At 38.2% G+C, this 16,116-nt stretch overlaps 2 protein-coding genes across 3 annotated transcripts; both read right to left on the reverse strand.

Annotated features, from left to right (window-relative positions):
* Positions 1 to 368: 368 nt before the first annotated feature.
* Positions 369 to 6,087, reverse strand: atxn7l3b (ataxin 7 like 3b). Of its 2 annotated transcripts, none has more exons than XM_042508135.1 (9): positions 5,997 to 6,087; positions 5,441 to 5,488; positions 5,211 to 5,334; positions 4,972 to 5,104; positions 3,432 to 3,603; positions 2,873 to 2,973; positions 2,706 to 2,728; positions 2,500 to 2,545; positions 369 to 1,339 (listed from the first exon to the last, which is right to left on the reverse strand). In XM_042508135.1, exons 3-9 carry the CDS (start codon positions 5,259 to 5,261, stop codon positions 1,260 to 1,262), a joined length of 606 nt encoding a protein of 201 aa, XP_042364069.1. In that variant the 5' UTR covers positions 5,262 to 5,334; positions 5,441 to 5,488; positions 5,997 to 6,087; the 3' UTR covers positions 369 to 1,259. The 2 variants fall into 2 exon arrangements, with proteins under 2 accessions (XP_042364069.1, XP_042364070.1); XM_042508136.1 differs by lacking the exon at positions 5,997 to 6,087 and adding an exon at positions 5,819 to 5,904.
* A 1,410-nt stretch (positions 6,088 to 7,497) lies between these two features.
* LOC121959059 (nucleolar transcription factor 1-like) lies at positions 7,498 to 15,925 on the reverse strand. The gene is made up of 15 exons (XM_042508241.1): positions 15,573 to 15,925; positions 15,253 to 15,428; positions 13,652 to 13,729; positions 12,618 to 12,773; positions 12,459 to 12,523; positions 12,308 to 12,362; positions 11,982 to 12,046; positions 10,924 to 11,065; positions 10,771 to 10,809; positions 9,941 to 9,993; positions 9,624 to 9,813; positions 9,485 to 9,532; positions 9,304 to 9,387; positions 7,951 to 8,022; positions 7,498 to 7,857 (listed from the first exon to the last, which is right to left on the reverse strand). The coding sequence occupies exons 1-15, from the start codon at positions 15,604 to 15,606 to the stop codon at positions 7,810 to 7,812; spliced, it is 1,305 nt and encodes a 434-aa protein (XP_042364175.1). The 5' UTR covers positions 15,607 to 15,925; the 3' UTR covers positions 7,498 to 7,809.
* Positions 15,926 to 16,116: the final 191 nt, after the last annotated feature.

The following is a 16,116-nucleotide window of genomic DNA, read 5'->3' on the forward strand; positions in this document are numbered from 1 at the left end:
AGGTCCACAAAACACCTGCGTTAAGGAACCTGACACCCAAATGTATCAGAGCTCAGATGTTGTGAGTTCACGAGGAGCACCTGAAGGCAGCATAAGTAACTGGCAGTTTTCAGGTCTGGGAAATCAACGCAGAATTTACCTTTAATAAAAACTGTGCGAGCATCTGTGTTTACTACATATCAATTTCCTAAGATTAAGATTTACAATGTCACACAAATATATAAATAAATAAATAAGACTGAAACATCTCTAGACCTTTATATTTGATCAACAGCATCCCCTGTTGGTCATTCAGTCTTTAATTGTGATTACTTGAGCAGGGCTGCTGCCAAAATCACACTCTGTTCCAAGTAAACGCGAGACGTAACGACAGGTAACAAATCATTTATTATGCTAGACAGATGAAATAAACTGAGCCATGATAGCAGCAATTCAACTATTGGAATATTTACACTATCACATCACACCAAAGATATATGTAACCCTTTACAATGTAAACACATGATACAAAGACAGTTTTGAACGCTAGAAAACAAGCCGACCTATCCACCAAAAATGAAACAAACCTGCTTTCTGCAGCAAATACCTGCTTGTACAATTAGGGGTTCATTTACTGAACATGTTTAAAACAAATCTCCACAGGTGAATGACAAACTGAGAGGTGCTTCTCTCTCAAACACTGTATTGTGATTCAACTATGAGCCTGACGGTGAATGTGAAAATAAAAGACAAACCATTAGTAATGATTGTCTTTGACATTATTTTTTCAAAGAACAAGATTTTAAAAGGTGAAGAAATAGAAGTACACCTAATGCCTAATCATTTCTGTATTTAAAAAACAAACAAAAACAACAACATACTGTATGTGCACGTGTTCTCTCCTCACACAGCTGCCTCTGCTCGGCTGCTGAATGAAGGACACCAGAATCTACCTGTGCAGTGAAATCGTATTCAGTGATCTTCATTATTTTGGACTCCAGCAAAAAACGTCGGATACAAAATTAACGAAAACAAAAGAAAAATCAAATGTTTGTACGATGATTTTGTGAAAAAAAATCTGTCAAGTATACAGTGGGAGGTCTGGACTGCTTCTGCAGAGCAGCAAACGCCATGAATGTCACCTATAACATTGACGTCCATTGATTTTACAACATAAAGAACCAAAGGTGAAGTGTTATTGGTCTTCCCATGTGTGTGCACGTGTCTGTGTGTATGTGCACACACGATGGTAAGAGAATGTGTGTTTGTGGCAGAGTGCGTTATTGAGGGAATGCCTCATCTTTCATCAGCATGCGAGGGCTCTCCTGGTTGTCCATGCGACGTCTAGGACCCATCATGCCTGCAGGAATAAACAGCAGGCTGTTCACTTATACCAGATAATAACAGAAATTTAAAGGGACAGTTCAACCAAAAATCCAAAATATGGTACAAATTTTCCCTCTTAATTGTAGTGCTACTTATCACCTCCTTCTGTTTTGGTGTGAGTTGTCTGGTGTTGGAGGTATTAGCTGTAGAGATGTCTGCCTTCCCTCAAATATATTGGAACTAAATTAAAAGCATCAACAATAAAAACAAAAAAAAACCCCAAAGCAAGTCTTTTTCAAGCAATCATGACCTGGTTACTCAAAATAATCCACAGAACTTGTTGTGAGCATTTTCACACTGGAACTATTTTCTCTTGACTGAAATACACCCACCAACAGTATCACTGCACAGAAGGAAGTGTGCATCTACTCACTGATGAGCAGCTCGTAGTCCTGACAGCGCGAGATATGAACACTGATATCCTTCCCCTCTGCTGAGTTGTAACATTAGCTTGCTCAGTGTTGCTGCACACCTCCTTCCACCAGGTGATACGGTTTGCAGGTGAAAGTAGGGTATAAAGAAATAGTCCCTACATGAAACTTCTCATAACAAGGTCTGTGGACTATCTTCAGTAACCAGGTCATGATTTGTGGAAAGAGACATCGCTGTTGAGTTTTTCAATTGTATTTTTTTGGTGCTTTTAATGCCACAAGCCCAGCACCATCTCGTTCCATTGTAGTGGAGAGAAGACAGACATCTCTACGGTCGATATCTCTCACACTCAACTCACACCAACACAATGTAGATTTAAAACAGCACTATAGGTAACAGGAAAAAGATTTGTGTATTTTTAATTTTTGGGTGGGCTGTCCCTTTAAATATGCATTTATTTAATTTCATAACTCCAATGTGAGACATGTTAGAGACATAGCCAAGAGACAGATTTCAAACAATACTGACAGAAACGAACCAAGCCCTCATTAAGGCATGATTTTATGAAAAAAAAAGGGGTTCACTTCTTCACTCTCAAATCAATTAAATCAACTATAAGGCTGCATTTGGCAAAATTTATCTAAAAATAGCAGACAAAGTGATTGATTTCCTTAAAATTGAAAATTAGTATTAGATTACATAAATAAACAAAGTAAAATCTGCAGACATCAAGAAGAATTTCAGGAATTAATTTCCACTTACTGCTCTTATGCTTGAATGATTTGGATCTTCTGGGTGAGTTTGGATTCTGAGGTGGAAAAAGAATAACAACTTTGAGTTGACAAATTAGGAATAATGAGGAAATACTTACTGTGTGTTTATACAAATTAATAGATGGTAAGGATAATAAAACAGTGCAATGCTCGACAACATTGTTATATTAATTGTTAGGAGTAAAATAAAAGCACCTTGTCAGATTTCCTTTTCTTGGCTGTAAGAGAAAGACATAATATTTTAGAATTTTAAAATCGTGAGTCATTTCATACACGTTTAACTACGTCATTGGAGTATTATATTGGCAATCAGCATTCAGCACTACTAAAAATAGAGGTAAAAAGAAGCACCAGTATGTCACCTTTCTTTTCTGCCCCATAAGACCAGTCATTATCATTGACGTCGTCATTATCCTCTTGGTCGCTCTCGGACTTGTTGTTGGTGTTGTTACCGGTGACTATTCTGTTAAAGAGGAGAGAATAAAGCATGACACACACAATGACTCAGCATTACTCACTGCAACCAACAGTCTGATTATAAAACAAATACAGTCCGAATTGAAACACTTTTAGAAAAGTTTGCATCGTTCTATTATGAGGAATACAGAAAGGGAGCATTATATCCCCACTGAATATACAGTCACTACAAAGTGGGATCACATCTCAACAACACGAAAATGGCACTTGTGCACAGAAAAAATCTTAATTTTATGCTCACAGGAGGCTGCATTTTACTGAGCCTACAAGACAAAAGAGGAGATGTCTCAGTAAACAAACGTTCTGCATGAGTTTATATTGGTTTTTGACAAGAGATGTGTGCAACTTTTGACTAAAGTTTTTATAGCACTTTGGTCATCTCTTTTTGTTTTTAAATGTGCCATATATACTTGATTTGATTTTGATCTGAGTTGACTCTCATACCTGCGGTTGGCAATGCGGCTGCTGTTGCGTCCCATTCCCAGGCATTTCTCCAGATGTGGGGCAAAGCGTGAGGCAGCGATGCTTCGGCTGCAGTTGGGACACACACACTCTTTGTTTTTCCACTGGTTGTACACCTGGCCGAACACATCCAATCCCGGCTGGTCCACAATTTCTGGAAATTTAAAGCAAGCAATAAATGGCTCCGCTTTAAGATATAGTTGCATAGAACTTAAAATACACAAACTTACTGTTGGTTTACAGAGATTTTATTGCCTAAATGTATTGTTTCTGTCTGTTATCGTTACATTAAAGGTCCAGTGTGAAAGATTTAGTGGCATCTAGTGGTGACGATACAGAACTGACACTTCCCCTGTGTGCCGAGTGAGCGACTGCCGACATGATAATGTGAAAATATGAAATGTGATTGGCCAGTCTTTAGTCCCTTTCACACTCAAGGCAGTGGCAATCACAGAAAGGGTTGTCTCGCCTTTGAGCTGGCACCTGAGCTGGTTGGTGCGCTCCATTTTAGTGCACTGGTGCACCGCTCAACTCAAAACTGTTTAGAGCTGTTTAGATGGAGTGCCATTTGTCGGCCAACGGCAGAGACTACATAACTCAGCTGACAAAACAAACAACAATGTCGTTTGACAGGACAAAAGCCACAGTAGCTTTCCTAGTTGACAAATCAGATGCCTGCAAGGACAGTAATGTTCACAAAATGATTTTATTTAAGCCTGAACAACATTCAAGAGTTTGCTGTTTTCTCAATCTCTCGACTTGTTTGTGTTTGTATTGGACGCGGTCGTGATTTCGTGCTCTCATCTCTCAAATTTAGCAGTGGATGTGGCGTATCTGCCGGCTATGATACCCATCAAATGGTGTGCAGACTCAGCCTACGTTGGTGTGAAAATGGTGCGAACCCAGTAACAATGCCAAAATTGGGTCTATGTAAAAGGGACAGCCTGCGGGGCAAGATTATGGACAGGGTGTAACGTTTTGATGATGTGTTAATGACCCACTGCGAGAGATTTTAAAAGCAACTGAGAGCTGTTAGCAGCGAACTCAAAGAAGAACAGCAGCCACTGATGTTATTTAGGAGCTTCTTACCCTTTGAGCAGAGGACACGATCAGCTGCCACGTATCAGGGATGGTAAATTATTTTTATTGCCCTATTATAGCATTTTTATTGTTTAGAAATAGCTGCTGACACAAAAGTTGTATATCACATCAGAGCCAGATGCTGTTGTATTAAACATAATGCCGGTCACGATTCTTTTGTTTCTATGATGTAGAACATGGCAGACTCTTCATATGTTTTTTATAAACAGCTCATTTTAAGATAACGCAAAAACATTGATTCGTATTTTCAGATAATTACAAACTAATGAAAACTTATTATGATTATTACATACAATACCTGCCATGAGATCTGACCCTAAATCCTAAACACTGGACCTTTAATATGCACAGAAAACTGTGAATTTACTCCACTACCATTGTTTATGTCACCTTAATCTCACTAGGGAGATTCTGTGCTCACCAAAGTCCCTCATGCTTTCTTGGTCCGTGTCATCCAGGAAAAAATAGCCCTGCTTGACGGCCCGATGGACCTCAAAGCAAAGACCCAGGCATGCATCCTCCACCAGGTCAGACAGGATGTCCTGAGCTAGGCCCTGAGAAACAGAGACACAAGTCAGCCCACTGTCTGTCTGTGTGTCTGCAGATGTGCACCTCCAAAGCTGCTTGAAGCACCATCACAGTGTCCCTGCTCCACTGTACCTCCAGCTTGCTGTTGTCCAGGCTGGACATTGAAACCTCCTCCATTTTCATTTGCCAGAACTACCAGATGAGCCGACACTGCTGTGGTCATGCTGTAGCGCAGCAAGCATTGGCCAAAACAGGGCTGCAGCAGGAGGCAAACACACAATTAGCAACACAGTGGCATTAGAGTTCATTTAAATCAGTGCATGGGCAACAATTGACGCCTCAGATGTGATGCAGCTACTCACAACTGCACGTTGAACACTGCCAGGGACTTCACTTCCCACGTTTATAACCTGCGAATAACACAAGACACAATAACTGTAGCACTGCGGAGAAACATGACGTTAGCTCAGTTTTTAAACACCCTGCTGGCCCCAGTAGTTACTGTCTAATGAAGGTAGCTTAGCCAAAAGCTTGCTGAGGAAAACAAAGAGCGTGGCTATGAATAGGCAGGAGGAATTGAACATGCCAAGAGGTTAACGTTACAAGAGAGGCGGTATCCTCCCCCACCAGCAGCAGCTACGAGCTAAACGTGTCCAAAAATGTACCAGACTCGACTGAGTAAACAGAAACAATGTCACACATTTGTAGCTGTTTGCATGTTTTTGCTGTTGAAGAATTACATTTGACCACAGCGAGGCTTGTGCCCGGACCCGCTGCTGCACTGCGGCTGTTTTCGCCTCTCAGCTCCCCGCACAAACCCCGAATGATCCAAAATCACGCTTTTATCCGCATATAAACCCTATCCACGAGGAATACCGCAATCACAGCCACGCAAATTCACTAATTGTGTTTATTTACCTATTTCGGCAGGCATCCATCTTTACATCACAGGGATCAGACAGTAGCAATCGATCGCTACACGAGTTTCCACCGAGCGCTTCCTTTGCAGCACTGCCGGAGCTTTTCCCATCTACTTCACTGAGAGCGTGTTTGTCATGCAGGCAATAGTGGAAAGAGTATTTACATCCCGCACTTCAGTAAAAGTACAAATGCCACCCTGTGAAAATACTGTTACAAACAATATTCCGCGCGCTGGATATGGTTCTTAAGTAATTAAAAGTATGCAAAATCAGGAAAATGTACTTAAATTATTAAACGTAAAATTATACAATGTAGAAAAATATTATAAAAACCCCCCAAAACATTTCAAAATTAAAAAAACAGCCCAGCCCCAAATCATTAAATAGATAAAATTAATAAATAAATAAAAAAAAAAAAAAAACCCGAAAAAACAACTCAAAAATGATGAAAAAATAAAATTATGAAAAAAAGGTTAAAGGTAAAGACCACCCCAGCTCAAAATGTTGTAAAGAAAATAGGCTACACACACACACACACACACATATATAAACACCTCATATTATTAAAAAGGAAAGAAGGGAAAAAACACAAAAAAGCTGAAACACTCCACATCTCAAAATTGTAAAAATAAACAAAAGTCATTAAATAGTTGGCAGTTAGTTTATCATTAATCAACTGATTTGTTAACCCTTTGAAACCTGGAGACATCACTTTGTTTTTTTTACTGCTTTCAGATGCATTTCACAAGTATTTAAACTTTTGAATCATGAGCACAATGGTGTGATACCTTTTGGAAACATGGGAAAGAGGCAATGAGTAACTTGGTAATGAATGATTCACAAATTAGTAGATTTTTTTAAGCAAGGTAAAATGTCTAAGGAAAAATTAAGGAAAACTTGAGAAAAACTGTGAAATTATCACACTGACAAAATTAAAATTATGTCTCAATGTTTTAAAAATCATTTCTAAGCTCTTTTCCCAGGTCATTTCCCTACTTTTTCCCTTTTTTGTTTACAAAATTTCAGAGTTTTCTTGTACTTTGTTTTTTAAAGATTTTTTTCCCCCCAGGTTTAAAAGAGTTAATCAGCTAATTGTTGCAACTGTGCTTGTTTGAACTGTTAATTTATTACAAAACATGTTTTAGAACCACTTATTTTTTAATGCAAAAAGCTTAATTTGTAAAGTAACTAAAGCTGATAAAGTGAAGTACAAAGTAGAATATTTCCCTTTAAAATGTAGTACAGAAAAACTATAAAGTAGCGTGAAAATACTCACAGAAAGTGCAAGTACCTCAAATTCATATTTAAGGACTTGAGTAAATGTACTTAGTAACATTCCACCACTGAATCCAGGCCAGCGTGACTGCATGTTACCCTGCATAATTTGGGGGTTATATTGGCCTTTTGTTTGGCTTTGTCATTATAAACCATCCTTTTTTTTTAAACTGTGGTCTGCTTCGGTTTGTGCCTTGTTATTTGAACTGCACAGCATAAGGCAATCCAGATGAATCATGTTTATTGGAACCATTTCTTCTCTCTGGTATTTACAAACAACATGTGCAAGGGTTTATACCAGTGAAAAAACAATACTTGACAAAGTCTATTTTTTTGTTTTTCCACAAAATAATAAAAATTAAATAAAAAAAACAGGTGGTAAAGACATAACTTTGAGAACACGGAGTATAAAATTAGTCAATCTGAGAGCAAAACATCGTCCATCGTTTCAAATGTGATCCAGTGTGCAGGCCATCTGTCGAACAATCCAGCTCTGAACTCAATGTGGCGATCTGTTGTTCTTCTCGCGTCACAATCTAATACACCTCAAACATGACGACATCGTCATCGTCTTCTTCCTCGACCTGTAGATCAACAGTTGATAGTTAAAACAAACAAACTGAACTGAAAAAAATAATTAAAAACTACAAAAAAAAAGAAGTTTTAAGAGTTCTAACCTCAGAAGTGTTAAAATCCATTTCCTCTTCATCACTGCTGCTGCTGTCCTCTATGTCTTCATCTTCTGAATCCTGTGTAACAAAGGACATATTTTTACTGAGCTTTTTAAACCTGAGTGCAGCATCTAGATATTCTGGACATAAATCACAGTAACCCTAAAACTATTGCCACGTTCCTTATTTTGAAGCATTAATTGAGTATGTACTAATTAGCATACATCAACTAACATTATATAGGAGTCATAAGTAAACCTAAAGAATAATTTCCAATGAATTACATTTACTTGAAACTTTACAATAATCCCAATTCCACCAGAAGTGGCTGTGGGGTGAGACGAGGAGCCGACTGTGGCCTCTCAAAACAATACATGTGATTTCACCAGAAGTGCTGCAGCACGTTCCAGTAGCAGCTCTCTGTTCTGTTCTGCTAAAAATACTTGTCTATTTTTGACGCAGTCGCACAAAACAGATCAAGCTGGCCAGAGAGTGGAATGGCACATACAGTCATTTTTCAAAATAAACCCTCATTAAATCTAAATGTTAGAGATACAGAGTATTGGATTTTTTGATGGTATGCTGATATGTAACAACTCATTTGGCTGATAACCGATACTAATAGATATATTTTTTCCCCCACCTAATTTTAATAATCAAGTTTCTTCTGTGGTGGAATTAACGCCATATTGTGCATACAGCTCTCGTGATGGCCCACCAGCAGATGGAGACATGAAATACAATGCTTTTCAAGGTAAGGTACAAAAAAAGTAAAAAGCATCTTTGCAGATTAATTTTAAAGCCCATATCTGCTGATACCGACGACTTACCGATATTATCGTGCATCCCTAATAATAAAAAATAAGTAAGTAAGTAAGTAAATAAGTAAACCACAGTTTCACTTTCACTGCCTGGTGTTCTGCTGCTCCATCTGTGATAACAGTATGCTCGGCACTCCGACAGTCTGGTGCAATAAATAACTGCACGGTATATATATATATTTTAATAGCGCTAGAAAATTTATTTTTGGTGACAGATGTTTTAATTGTGGCAGCCTGCCACAAATAAATGTGTGGGAAACCCTAAGTAGGAAATAACAACAATAAACACATTAAAAACAACAAAAAAGAAACTATTTGCTGCAACTACATAGCCTAGTTACTTGAGGTAGGAGCATAAATATCAAGGAAAAAATGATCAAATCTGCAAATTCACATCTGTATGATGCACAGCAGAGGATAGAGCAAAAATAAGTCACAGGTAGAATTCAGGCGAAAGACAGCTGTACTATCAGAGCTTTGCATTGGTGTGGTTAAGAACTGTTTACTTCATATGTGTTGCATCAACATGTCAACTTACTGATGGTCTGTACACAGCATCACAGGCTTCTTCTCTGCCTAACTGATTAATTTCCATTTGGGTGACAAAGAGGTATTGTTGTTTCTGCAAATAGAGACAGATTATTAATATTAGAAATAAAAGTTAGAGAAACCTATAATTAAAGAAACAAATGGGTTCTTGAATTTGTGTAAGTGCTTACACTGGGCTTGGTATTCCGGTAAGTGATCTGCTCTGCTATTGGCAACGTCTGAGGAATACAAAAGGGGATGATTTTTAGGACCTTCTGGTCTGAAGATTAAAACAAAACTGCCTTGAATTAAAAAAAAATTATTTTTTACCGTAAACCATTTATTCAGCTCGATCGCATATTTTATCTTGCTTTCTAGTGCTTTCTTTCTGTAGCGTTCCTTCTCCTGAAGGGAGAGGTTGTGCCACAATTTGTTACTCTTTGCGAAGCGCTCCCTCCGGTCTTGGATTTTATTCTTCAGAAGTTCCATCTGAGTTTTGCAGAAAAGTGAAGTAGCAGATCTGTGAGTAGAGAAAAAAAATCAGTCACGAGTTTGTCTGCAAGTAGACAAATACGGATTTGATTTGTTGCAAGTTGTCATTTACTCTGGGTAATTCAAAGCAACAAATATTTTCCGGTAATGCTCACCGAGGTGGTCTCTTGGGTTCGCCAGGAAGATATGTTGGATGCTTTTTTCTGACCTGCATGTAAATGACAAGATTTATTTGTAAAACTTGTAAAATATGTATTTTTTAAGTGAAGAGAGATCACAAACATCCACTGAGTAAAATCTGTTCTTTGTATGAGGCAAAAATGAGGTAAAAAAAACACAGACTCCTTAACTACACAGAAAATGAACAACTGGTAGCTGGAGAAGCGAACAAATAGGTTCAATAAAATCAAAGTTCCTGAAAATTGTTACCACACTAGTCAACCAAGTGTTGAAAACAGCGTTTCTTTATGGGAAGTGACAGCCCACTGATGAAAGTTTTACATTACTGATATATTTGCAGTGCTGGGGGTGTCGTCTGTGGAAAAAAGGCTGTATCAAGTCACTCCAAAAGCAAACCGAAAACATTTCCTACTGCTGCAGCTTTAACAGTAAAAACATTTCCCTGGTAAAACATAAGTTGATTTTTATAATCAAGTAGTCACAAGAAATGCAGTGTTTTGGTTGGAGAGATAAGCACTACTGCTACTACCATTGCCCGACTTCCATGTTAAAATAACAATATTTTATTTTGCTGCCCCAGAGCTCTTTGACCTGTAGTGTTAAACTGCATTTACCACCAGTAACTACAGGTGCTGCAAAATCAACCAGAACTTAAATCTTTGAGATTGTGACATCAAGAAAACCATCCAGATCTGTGCATGTGCAGGAAACATGAAATGAATTCTGTAGAACATAAACAACATGGTCACACAAAGACTAACATCATCAGCTAAACGTTGCAACTGTAATCTTGTAAATTACTCACCCTTAGAGAATTCAGCTTGATTGAGTACTGATTCTGCAGCTGAAAGAAAAGACCAAAGTATTTACTTCAGATTCAAGTGATATTTTTTCTGTAACATAAAATGCCAATATTTCGCAATACTGTCTTTATGAACCAGATTGTGTGTGCTGATACCATTTTGCAGCGTGAGTTGTACTCTTTCCTCTGTTCCTCAGTCAAATCCCACCAACGTTGGGCCCACACACGCACGATGGTAGTTGTTGTGGAATATGGCATGGATGTACCTTGCTCTTTGCAGAACAGAATATAGCCATTGCTAAAGACACAAATACACACACATGCTCAGCTGACAGTTTATTCCCTGGTTGCATCATTATTAGCCTGAGATGATTTAGTCCATTACTGAAAAATTAAGACATAACAGGTGAAAAAACTGTAATCAAGCTACATTTATAAGGCCGTGACTAAATCCGCTTTAGCTTCTAAAATTTTCTTCTTCCTCAAGTCTAATGATGGCAGGAAATATTGAGCATCTTTGGAAATGCCATGCCCTATAATGGATGAGGACGTGAATGAGGTTACCTTTCAAATCAGTCCCTCAAGGGTTTCATGATTGCAACAATTACCAAAAATTCAGCCAGTCCACATGAATTTTGCTAGACCATGCAAATGTGACCAATCACTGTAACTTTAGCTAAATATGACTGTTTAGAATGGGTCAAATCTCATTTTATCACACACACACGCAGGAATAACTATTGGCCTCTCACAGCTAACATTATCGTTTATCAACGGGTTTAATGACAGAGTTGAGCTGTTTCGCTTTTGGCGTGAGATTGTTGGTTCCATTTAACGGCATAGTGTCTGCTGTTGTTTGTTGGCTTGTGCCAGCAGAGAGAGCAGGAAGAGAGCCTCTTTCCATCAGACCCCACAGAAAATATTGTCTCGATTATTCACTTGATACAAAAGTATGAGAAAATAGGGTCCAGGTTGAAAAATACCAAAGACACCCTTTATGAACGCACGTTGCTTTTTGCACCTTCTGAACTGGGGCCTCCAATGACATCCTCATCCACAACAGTAACGACAATTATTTCATTCACTTAGATGAAGCTTCAAAATTAAAGTCCCGTCAATATATATATACTCTCACTGGTGTGTGTGTGTGTGTGTGTGTGTGTGTGTGTGTGCGCGCGCATGTGTGTGTGTGTGTGTGTGTGTGAGACACTTACTAAGGAGGCCTGGGAGGCAGTTTGTTTGCAGCTTCATCTTCATCTCCATCTTGCCTTTCAACATGCTTTAGTAAAGAGAGGTCAAACACCAATTTGAAGATGACAATTACTTAATGAGAACCTTGCCAGAAGTGTTATATAACTACAATCAAACATCTGCCCTTCCAAATAACTACTGTCATATTAACTATATTAAATCGTATAAAAATTATATATATATATATATATATATATAGGTAGTTGGGGGAAAACAATAAACCCAGCTGTCCATGCAAACAGTACACTAGTGTTTATGTCTAGGTGTAGCAGATGTGACCGTCACTTACTGATTGAGCGTTTGCAGAATGCCCCTCTCCCTTGGATCGCAGTTTGTATTGTTTGCTGAAAGACAAAGAGTTTGTTTGACACTGAATTTACCTGCGCAACCTGGACTAAATCATGAGTCGATATGGAACAGGATGTGCGTTAATCAACAACCTGAACTCCAGCATCTTCTTTTTGTATTTGTCCATTGCAAGCTTGTGTTTCTCCACATACGGTGCCTGGAAAATGTCAGTTAATTCACCTTTTAAAATTTGACTCTCTGGGCAACGCTAAATGAAAAAAGGTGCCGTTTCAGCCTTTCACTGACTGTACCTTCTCTTCATCTGGGAGCTCCCTGTACTTCTTCGTTAGGAGCTCGAACAGACTTCGGCGGCCAAGGTCTGGGTGCTTCTCAAGAAACTCAGCACGGTTCTCCTCATAAAAGTTGATATGTGGTCGGATGGGTTTTTTCGGGCGATCCAGATGGGTCTGCAGGTAGAATTACACACTGTCAACTCACTGAATGAAAAGCCCCTTTACACTGCCCATTCAGGGCGGGGATATCACGCTGTTATGCCGTCTTGCCCTTCTGTATACAAGGTACTGCGATAGGAGGTAATAACAGCCCTAAAATGGTGTCTTTATAAACAGGACAGCAATCAGGACCGCGCCATGAGTGGCATGGCGGTGACATTTGACGATGTGTTATGCCTGCGATCCACTGCAAGACATTTAAAAATTATCTGTTAACAGTTAGCAGCTAACTCAAAGAGGAAGAACTGCAGCTGTAAATATCCGCAAATCTGGAAAAAATAACTGCCAGGAGCTTCTTACCCTCTGAGTAGAGAATGAAAACAGCCACCATATAACAAAAGATAATTCAAAATAAACATTATTGCCATGTTATGCCATTCCTATTGTTTATAAAGTGCTGCCAATGTGTATGTTTTATGTCACACTAGAGGCCGACGCTGTTGTGTTACAATTATGGCACTCACACCTCTTTGGTTCAGTGATGCTGGCATGCTGTCTAAAATCACTGACTGGAACAGAATGATGCTGTCGTCATTTGATTCTGTGTAAAAATGCAAAGGATGCATGATGAAAGGACTTAGCAAAGGCCCCATAGCATATTCTCTGGGTAAAAAGGTGTTATGGGACTTTCAGTGCACATGCATAATTAACCAAGCAATACACTGACTACATAACACTGCACAACTGACCGGCAACACAAATGGGTGTGCATTGTTTCAACAGATGAGTGATGTTGTCTTAACGAATTCTGCAGTAGCAGAGACAGTGACATCCATGGTATTTCATATATGACCTTGCAGAACAATTTAGTATTTACAACATGCTGTACTTACCTTAATCTCAGAGACAGGAGAGGAAATTAAATCTTCAGCTTCAACAACGAGTTCTGTGAGGCTCCGAACCTTACGCATCTGAAGAACAAGGACATCACATTCAACTGACAGAACTGATAGAATATCTTCAAGGAATATTTTAATACATTGTACATTTTTGCAGTTCCTCATTCTGCAGGAACATCTTTTACATTTGGTGACTTTTTAATTGGAAAAACCTGCCAAACTTTCCAGTGAAAACCAGTGTGTACTGTTACTAGCATGACAGGAAAAGGAACAGAAAAAAACACCACGGAGGAAGTATGAGCAGGAAAGTCTTCCCTTAATCTGGAGATCCAGAATCAAGCTTCTGCACTACTTAAGTGTCCCTGACCAAGAGCAAGAGGGTAAAAAATACCTTAAGGGTTAAAAACATTAGCTTTTATCAAGATAAAGGGCTGCACATTATGCAAAATTAAAATACATATTGCAATTACGTTGACAGATATTGCTATATTGATTTTTGTTGGGGTATGCACCAAACAAGCATGCTCCCTTACAATTACAATTACGGTTCCCCTTTAGCAGTTAATGAAATCCTAAAAGTAACGATTCACTTCTGAATTCAGAATTCAAATCTGTTATATATGTTTTTGATATTTTGATATTGCATTCTATCGCAGGTATTTTTGGTATATTTTTTAAAAAAAAAGTAAATTAAAGATCTGTTTTTTTTATGTTTTTTTTTTCATTTGGGATAACATTACAGTCCTAATTTAAAGTTTTAATCATTGGTTTTTACAGCATTTTACACAATTTTTATTATATAAACCAATGATATTGGTTTTTCAGGGCTGATATGATACCGATTATAATTACTTAATGAGACAGAAAACCTATATTTTGAACTGATATGCATGAACATTAACAATGAAAATATTTTTGTTTTGATTGTTTAGCAAATGTTTAATCAAAACTGAAACTTTCAACAACAAATACGGTGAATTCCCAGCTTTTTTTTTTTATAAAGTTAATTGAACATTTTAATAAAAAAATGAATAAATAAAAATATCTCCCTGAGGTTTTGAAAAATAAAAGTTCCCCCTATGCTGATACTTGCCTTTCCTGGTGTTGGTTGAGTGGAATATGCACACTTTTTTATTAATTAATTTGATCTGAGATTATTAAAATAAAATGCCGATACAGATAATCGGCAAAATGCCATATATCAGCCCCGATAATCAGCCAGGTTAATAAGCTGTCAATCCCTAGCTGTTTGTTTTGTCCTTTAAATTGTGTCTGTGTTAATTCAATGTTGCCACTTGAGGTACTTTGCATGTGTGTATGACAGGCGCTATATAAACGAAGGTGAATTTAGTCTAACATTTTACGTATAAAATGTATAAAAAATGTTCAAGTTAGTCAGGAAACCTAAATCAGATGATGCTGAAATGAACTGTTTCGACCAATATAAAACGGACAGTCACTGGCATTAAGAGCTCATCCTCTTCAACCTGCCAACCTCATCGGCTGTAGCATCTTGTGTGACATCACTGGAAATCTCAGAACAGCTACTGAGTGGTGAAACTGTTTCATCAACTAAAAGTTAAATTGTGATTCACCCTCTGAAGAATCTGTCTCCACTTCTCTTTGCAGTCTTCAGGAGAGAAAGGGGGGAAAGCCACCTCACTCCAGTTTAAAGTCTGTAGTACTTTGGTGTATACAGTCATCCTGTCCTGTGCTGGGATGTTGCTTTTGATTGCAGCCAGAAGCTTCTGGAGGTCTTCCTTGGTCCACACTGTAATCATGTCACAGGTACAGAAAGTACAGTCAATCATTACAATAACAAACACGTCTTGCAAAGAAAAGCTACTATTAAGTAATTTGTGTAATTTAAGTAATGATAAATTACTTAATAATAAAAGCCATTTATTATACCCACCAGCTTCTTCAGTCGCTTTTTTAGTTTGATCCATTTTTCAAATAAACGTGTTTTCGGCAGAAGTCTTTTGTTATCAGCTGGATGCAAAGTCAAAACTCACTCCATGTTGAACTACACATTAGCATGTTAGCTAACCTGTTAAGCTTAGCTTTGTTAGCAAGTTAACTGAGAGCTAGCGTTATCCCGCCTTACGATATATATGAATTGCCGTTGTTGCCGTAACGCTCAAAAGCAGCACAAAAACACCACATGGAGCTACACAAAAACATTCGTCACTGTTGTTTTTGTAGCCGCCAACACTTAAAATACGATCCCTGTGCCAACATGTTATGTTTCTGTGTGTTTAGTAGGCGGGTCAGTTGAGAGAGCAACCAATCAGAAACGAGCAAAAAAAAAAAAAAAAAAAAAAAAAAAAAGAGCGTCACCGGAAATAGCCAAACAACCAATAAGCTTGCTCCTCTTCTTCTTCGTATTTACTGGCTCTTCGAGCAGCGTTGATGTTACAAAGCGCCACCTATTGATGCGGAAGGTGTTAAATCATGGC

The sequence above is a fragment of the Plectropomus leopardus genome, chromosome 19 (genome assembly GCF_008729295.1).
Source record: "Plectropomus leopardus isolate mb chromosome 19, YSFRI_Pleo_2.0, whole genome shotgun sequence".
In the NCBI taxonomy this organism is placed as follows: domain Eukaryota; kingdom Metazoa; phylum Chordata; class Actinopteri; order Perciformes; family Serranidae; genus Plectropomus; species Plectropomus leopardus.